The 7573-nt window shown below is 37.4% G+C and overlaps 2 protein-coding genes and 1 pseudogene across 7 annotated transcripts; 1 reads left to right on the top strand and 2 right to left on the bottom strand.

Annotated features, from left to right (window-relative positions):
• Positions 1-388: 388 nt before the first annotated feature.
• LOC120123747 (interactor of constitutive active ROPs 4-like) lies at positions 389-4247 on the top strand. Of its 6 annotated transcripts, none has more exons than XM_039142569.1 (3): positions 389-596; positions 2779-2865; positions 2998-4247. In XM_039142569.1, exons 2-3 carry the CDS (start codon positions 2852-2854, stop codon positions 4136-4138), a joined length of 1155 nt encoding a protein of 384 aa, XP_038998500.1. In that variant the 5' UTR covers positions 389-596; positions 2779-2851; the 3' UTR covers positions 4139-4247. The 6 variants fall into 6 exon arrangements, with proteins under 6 accessions (XP_038998500.1, XP_038998499.1, XP_038998505.1 ...); XM_039142568.1 differs by having other exon boundaries at positions 2787-2865; XM_039142574.1 differs by having other exon boundaries at positions 3004-4244.
• A 145-nt stretch (positions 4248-4392) lies between these two features.
• Positions 4393-5626, bottom strand: LOC120123748 (GLABROUS1 enhancer-binding protein-like). The gene is made up of 2 exons (XM_039142575.1): positions 4520-5626; positions 4393-4479 (listed from the first exon to the last, which is right to left on the bottom strand). The coding sequence occupies exon 1, from the start codon at positions 5550-5552 to the stop codon at positions 4527-4529; it is 1026 nt and encodes a 341-aa protein (XP_038998506.1). The 5' UTR covers positions 5553-5626; the 3' UTR covers positions 4393-4479; positions 4520-4526.
• A 300-nt stretch (positions 5627-5926) lies between these two features.
• On the bottom strand, positions 5927-7248 carry LOC120123895 (annotated as a pseudogene).
• Positions 7249-7573: the final 325 nt, after the last annotated feature.

Raw genomic sequence — 7573 nt, forward strand, 5'->3', positions numbered from 1 at the left:
GTAAAATGAGAAGAATAAGCATTCACTACTTTAAGTACAGAAAGTAATATATATTCAAATGATTTATTAATTAATAAAATATAGAAGAAAAAATTGTGGTAGCAAGTGCATGTGTGATAAGAGAAAGCAAGAAAATAGAAATAAGAAATAAAAAAAATGTTTGAAGATAGGAAAAGAGACAACAAGACAAGAGTTGAAGCTACATGTTGGGATTTCCAAGATTCAATCTTTCTTCCTCAAAATTACACTTTTTTAATAAGAAAACAATCACAAGCTGACAATAATGGAAGAAATTACACAGCTTTAGTATTCAAATTCAAATTAATACACTTAATTCTATTTTTTCTTCTTTCTATTATTGTTGTTTGTGAGTGATATTAATGGAGTATATGCCAATGCCACTTTCCCATTGGCAGCTTTTATTCAAACTTTTGAACTCTTCTTTCTCTCCATCCTCTTTTCTCTCTGCTGCTTCATTGCTTAAAACAAATTCGTGGGTCATTTTCCCCTTTCTCCATTGCCTTGCATTTCAGTTTCTGTAATAAAAGCTTTCTCCAGTCTCCCATGGCTTAAGATTTCCTCCTTTCTTTTATAAGGTATCTCTCTTTTTCTCAAATTTTCATCTTTGATTGTTTAGTTTCATACTTTGCTTGACTGTCCCTGAGATTCAAGACTCGAATTCCTTTCCTTTCTATTGTTTTCTTTGCTATTCTTCCATGAAAATAGCTTGTGAAATCTGGGTTCATCTTCAACCTGAAGCTGCATCTGTGTGTGTGTAAAGATCCGATGCAAAAAGTTGTTATGCAAGCTAACCATTGCTGGCTTCTGCAGTAAAATATTTTGAAGTTCAATCCTTTTGTATGATCATTTTTTAAGAACTGCAGTTTCTCAAACTGTTTTTCTATATGCTATGCTCGAGTTGATTATTGGGAATTTGATCTGTTTTCAAATGCTTCTAATTTGCAGAAAACAACTATGAACTTTGTCTGATTGTCTGCATAATAGGCCAAATATTTTTTGAATATAATTTTAGGAATATTTTATCTGTATTTGCTTCACCTCACCATCACGCTCACGGTGGCGCGTGTCATTGAACTTTTTTACTCAGGAGTCCTGACAGGAGGCACAGACAACGCATGCCCGGCTTCCCTTTAATCATACATTACCTTTCTCTAATTACAAATCCACCCTTGGAAATTTTATATACTTTTTGATTTAGTCATGGTTAATTGTCCATATATTTAGGCCTGTAAATGAACTGAACGTTCAGTGAACCGTTCGTGAACCGTGCGGCGGGAAGTTCGTTTATGTGCGTTTATTTACTAAATGAACGAACATGAACAATATTTTTTGTTCGTTTAATTAAATGAACGAACATGAACATAGGTCTCGTTCGTTCATTTACGTTCATGAACGTTCGATTATGTTCGTTCGGTTATGTTTGTTTATGTTCGTTCGATTATGTTCGTTTATGTTCATTCATTTATGTTTAACTCAATCTTCTTAAATCAATTTTGGTGACCAATTTGTAAGTATCTTAAAAATATTAATTAATCTGATATTCTGATGACCAACTCCATAATTAACCCAATTTTATTTGGAGATTAAATCCAATATGTTAACATGTGAGGCACATCGCACCTATATTCATTTCCCCTTTTTTCCCCAAACCCTAGTGTTCACTAGAGAGTGGAGACGATCGCTGAAAGCTTCAAAACAAGTTATATTATAGTGAAATATGAAGTTTTACAGGTCTGTTTTCATCTCTTTCTCTGTTTTATTTGGCTTAATAGTTGATATGTAAAGTTATTGTAGGTATCTTCATATCTAAAACTCAAGAAAACATCATACTTCTTTCTAGAAATAGATGGGAAGATAAAGGTAACAATCAGAAGTATATGAGCATCAATAAAGAGAAAAATATATAGAATTTGCCAGAAAACAAAACAAATGTTTCTATGCAATTTCTGAAAAGAGTGTAATAGCGAAAAATGATTGTTCATATGTAATCATGGACCACTAAGATAAATGTTATAGTGTTAAATTAAAGTTGTGTGAATAATTTAATATCTTTAAAAGATCGATCAAAATATTTGATATCTTCAAACATTTCATCACTGCTAATAAACTCTTACGCTATTTATCACTGTAGATTTGGTTATTTGCATTGTCGACTATTTTTCATGAAAGAACAATGGAAGGTAGGGTCTCCAACGTTTATGTTCGTTTATGTTCGTGTTCATTTATGTTCGTGTTCGTTTATGTTCGTGTTCGTTTATGTTCGTTTATTTATTAAATGAACGAACATGAACATATTATATTCCTTAATAAACGAACATGAACAAAAAAAATTTTGTTCGTTTATGTTCGTGTTCGTTTATGTTCGTCTATTTATTAAATGAACGAACATGAACATACCTCCGTTCGTGTGCGTTCGGTTCGTTTACAGGCCTACATATATTGATGTGCATGGAGAGTGAAAAGAAAGAGACTTTTTGCACAGCCCCAGAAATGCCGGGAAATCTAGCAAAGAAATATATAGGGAACCGAAGACATAGGATATTGGAAAATGAAAACTATGAGGGGTTTGTTTATAATTTTTTAGAAAAATAATCATGTTTTGAAGATATATGTTATGCGTTGTGTTGTTGTCGCATTTAATTCAAGTTCTGGTTCGAGTTCTCCAGTTTTTGAGCTATAATGTCGATGTAACTGCGTTGCATTTCTCAAGGCATGCAAGATGCTACAACTAAGGATCGGAAATATTGTGACTTTAAGCTCTGCAGGTCTCAAGATTTCGACTATCTAGTCCCGTTTCGATCACAAACTCTTCGACGTTGGAGTTCCGAAAATGCCGAGATCAAGGTGAGAATCTAATCTGCCATGAACTAATGAATATAGTTGTTCATGACTTAGTACTTGATCCACATGTGTTATATTTCTGCTGTTTAGTGTTGCATTTTTTGTATGTGATTTTTGTGTTATTCTTTTGTTGAGGACTAGGGGCTCGGAAATGCCACAAAGGCAATCACCAAGAGGAACTCATCAGGTTAGGTCAAGTTCTGATTCGGACCCTCTGCATCATCGATCTATTACTGATCGGAGTAGTCCCAAGGTCGGAGATCGTCGTTCCCCAAGAGGTGCTTCGCAATCTGATCCCCAGAAGAAGCTCGGCACTCGCATTGCGGATTTAGAATCTCAACTCGGGCAAGCACAAGAAGAGCTGAAGATTCTGAAAGACCAGTTGGTTTCAGCTGAGGCTGCAAAGAAAGAAGCGCAACAAGAGCTGGAAAATAAGACCAAGAAGCCGAAAGCTCCGGAACCTGTTGAACCTAATGAAAAGATTTCTCCGAAAAGAACTCGAGACAATAAGAAATCAGACTGCAGCATCAGAGATGAAGTTTCTGCTGATAATCAGCGAGAAACTGATGTATTTGAAGTCACAGTGGAAAAAGCAGCGATTGAGCCCAAGGTGGAAGTCGAAGAAGTCAAACAAGCTGAAGAAAAAAACAAAGCAATAGCGATATCGATTGCATCGCCGGCAGAATCCGAGCAGGAGGAACCATCTTTGCATGACTTGGCTTCGAAAAATGATGAGATAAATATGCTGAAGTCCAAGCTAGAAGAGAAAGAAAAGGAGCTTACCCTGTTTGCTAACGGAAACGAGAACCTGAAAAAACAGCTCATCGAAGCAACCTCGAACATTTTGAGTGCTAAAGCCAAGGAAGAAGAAATGAATTTGAAGTTGTGCCAAGTAGGGGAGGAGCTGGAAGCCAGTAACACAAATTCAGCTCAATTGAAGGAAAAGCTCCAATCAGTGGAAGAGCAAAAGGAAACATTGGAAGCAGAGACGAAGAAGCTAAGGGCACAGACAGAACAGTGGAGAAAAGCAGCGGATGCCGCAGCAGCCATTCTGTCTGGGGGCATGGACACGAATGGGAGGATTTCAAACCAGTGTAGCTCAATGGATAAGCATTTTGGTGGTGTGATTGAGACTCCAGCCGGTGGTGGTTTTGCAGGTTATTTCGGATCACCAGCCTTAGGTGACGAAATGGATGATGGTTTCAGAAGTGGAAAGCACAAAGGCTCCGGGATTAAAATGTTCGGAGACTTGTGGAAAAAGAAGAGCCATAAATAAAACTCCGAGCCTCCAAAGCAGGTCCTGCTGCCATGTCTCATGCTCAGAAGGTAGTATTGCTTCTGCAAAGTTATGTAAAACCACTAAGGATGATGATCTTTAATATGTTAGTGTTATCATTGAATTAGGTATGGGGACATATGTTTCATTTATGTTGCAGAGTCTTTTCGAACATTAGAACGATTATGCGGTGTATCCGAATGCGTCTGGACACACCTATATAATGGGAAATTGAAACTAAAGATCCATAGAAAGCAAATACAAGCATTAGACATAAAACTAAAGATTAACAACAAACAACACAGATACTGCAATGTGCCTAGAAACTTGTCTAGCAATGAACACAAGACAAGACTATTCTCTACACCAAATAACCACAGTCCACAATCTAAGCATCTTGAGACTTGTAAAATTCCAACATCAATTTGGCTTGTTCCCTAACCAACTCATTCCTCTCCAAAAACAGCTCCAACTCAGCAACCTGCAATTTCCTCCATTTCTCCTCCAAAGCAGCTCTCTTTTCTTCCCCAACCATGTGCAATCCATGCTTCAAAATTTCATCTTCCAAACTACCCACACCAGATCTCTTATCGAACAAGCTAGCCGAACTCTTGGACGACTTGATATCAAGCTCCATTAGCTCCCCATTATCCACTTTCTCATCAGCTGAAGCAACCGGCTCTGCTTTCAATGTATCCGATGCCTTGCCGTTTCCCTTTGCTTTTGCAGCAGAAGAATCGATATTTTTTATGATTCCTTCTTTACCCCAAATCTTTTTGGACAATTCAAATACTTGCTGTTCATGGGGCTTAGAAAACGTCCGATCCTCACCGTCTTTACTCCTCCTAGCGTTGTTCTCAAACTTTTTCTTCAACCTCCTAACCTTATACATCAACTGAGCTCTCGAAACATCAGCGTGAATCGAATCCTTAACAAAATCATGAAAGGCATGCGTATCAGCAAATGGGTCAACCTCTTTTTTGGCCAAGAGATCCAACAAGCCTTTCAAAACAGCAACTTCGTCGTCGTCACTAAAAAGTCGCTGGAAAAGCTGTTTCTTTTCGTCTTCTCCGGCCTTCTTCACCTCCTCCTCAACAACATCGGCAGAATCGGACCCGTCCTCGCCGGCTTTCTTCCTGGAACGTTTTGATTCCTTGGGTTGTTCTTGATCGGACACGCTAGGACGTTTCGTTGAAGAAACAACCTTGACGGGAGAAGATGATGGCTTGGATCTGGGTTTTTTGACCTTTGAAGCTCCATCCATGGGTTTTGTGGCAATTGGCTTGACATTGAGAGCAGAATTTTTCTGGGTTTGTGGGGTTTGGGTTGAAGTCTCCTCTGAAGAAGAACCAGAGGAAGAAGATGAAGCAGTGGGTGGATCGTCAATAGGGTTCTTCGAGCTTTTCTTCGCCATGGAAGTGGAAAAAGAAAAACTGGGTAACTTTTGCCTTTCAGAAAGTGGCTTAGAACTGAAAGGTGAGGACTTTAACAGCCTGGAACGTTAAGTACAACACCCAAGTCGTAAACCCATTGGCAGATACCCAACTGGCTAACTCTTGATTGGATGTTAAATTTATGGAATAGGGCGATAAAGGTTGAATTTTTTAATTTCAAATTTTTATAAAAGAATGCCAAATATTTATTTTAATAGAAAAATATTGCATTTCACTTAATTTTAATATGAAATTAAAGAAGAAAGCAAGAATATCATACAGTTTTTAAATTTCCTTATACTACTAACATTCCCTAATCCTATTTCTTGTACAAAGTATAATAAAAAAGGAGGAAAAAGTAAAGGTTATGAAGCAGCAATTTTTTCAAAGTGAATGGGCCTGTTATCTGCCAACCTTGAATTGTAAGCAGATTTCTTGTACTCAAACCAAGTGAACTCTTTGTACAAGCTTTGCTGCTCACCTCTCATCAAAGATGGCAAAGGTGCTATTTTCTCACTCAATGGTGGTCCACCAAAATAAATCATCGAAAGCCTGGATTTCACACTGCTGGTCACCACCCTGTGCTTTACACTTTTAAACCTTCCATTGGTCATCATCCGATAACATCAACCATCAATAATTCACTACTCGAGTTTAAGCGGTTGCGTCTACTCGTCAAATGTTGATTTTTTTTACCTGTAAGGAGTCACTAACATTGATGAAAAATGAGTTGGGGTCTGGTGGAACTGAAATCCAGCTACCATCTCTATGAGAGATTTGAAGACCGGACGTCTTGTTGGATTTCAGCACAGATATGATTTGTGGGTCAGTTTGTTCTCCGAATCCAATCACATCACCATTGCCATTCGTCATTCAAAGGTTGAACTTGTGGGCATGGTGGGTAGTGGTTAACCCTGAAAACAGTCACTCTCTTCATCCATTAACAGCTTACTCAAAACATTTCTGAGTTGATTCTTTAACCCATCAGCCATTTTTTCAAGTATTTCACAAGCCATTTTCTTCACCGATTTCATGCAATCACTCAAAGCCAATCTGAACAAAGAAACACTAAAATTAAATAAAGAATTCAAGATACCCAAAAGGGGAAGAAGAGACTAAAAAGTGAAGTGAAATAACATAGCATGTGCAATGTGTAATAAAATGAATCAAGTGATGCAACATTTTATTGCTATATTCATAGTCAAAATGGATTATACTTTTTGGCATATAAAAAAGGCTTAGGTATAAAACAAGTGTCAAAACTATATATATTTTTTTATGAATATACGTCTAAATTATTTTTTTGGCTCATATCGGTGCCTAACGTTACAAACGTTATCATTTTGTGTGACTAGGCCGTCAACGACATTAATTTCCTCCGTTAAGTGACACTTATCGCAATCTGTTAATTTTTAATTTTTTTTTTAAAAAAATCCAAAAATTTCAAAAATCTTAAAAACCTCCCCCAAGCTTTAAAAACACTAAATCTAGTCCCTATAACAATGTTTGCCGTCGTCCGTCGCCATCGTTGTCATTGATTGGACTTCCACTTGGCAACAACTCCACTAAAGACTTGTTCCCCAACGAACAAGCGTCATAAAAGCGGCGAAATCGCGATGAAATCAACCCCGAAATCACCCGACGAACATGACAAACAACAACCATCACGAAGACCATGATGACTCCACAGCAAGGACGACGTCATACGACTACGGAGATAGCAAGGGAGGCATGGAAGGCGATGGTCGTGATTGAAAATGGAGGTGGAGTTAGGTTTAGGGTTAGGATTAGGATTTGGGTATTTTAGGAATTTTTGAGGTTTTTTTTATAATTTTAGAAAAAAAATAAGATTTTTTATATTTTTTAATAATTATTTCAAAAACTATCAGAACGCGAAACACATGTAACTTAATAGAGAAAATTTACGGCCTGATTACCTAAAATGGTAACGTTTGTAACGTTAGGCATCGGGATGAGTCGAAAAAACTTTAGATACCTATTC

The sequence above is a fragment of the Hibiscus syriacus genome, unplaced genomic scaffold, assembly GCF_006381635.1.
Source record: "Hibiscus syriacus cultivar Baekdansim isolate YM2019G1 unplaced genomic scaffold, ASM638163v2 tig00110403_pilon, whole genome shotgun sequence".
Lineage (NCBI taxonomy): Eukaryota > Viridiplantae > Streptophyta > Magnoliopsida > Malvales > Malvaceae > Hibiscus > Hibiscus syriacus.

What these genes read in the sequence shown, in the direction of transcription:
- LOC120123748 (XM_039142575.1), bottom strand. Translation starts at nt 5,552, where the DNA reads ATGGCGAAGAAAAGCTCGAAGAACCCTATTGACGATCCACCCACTGCT.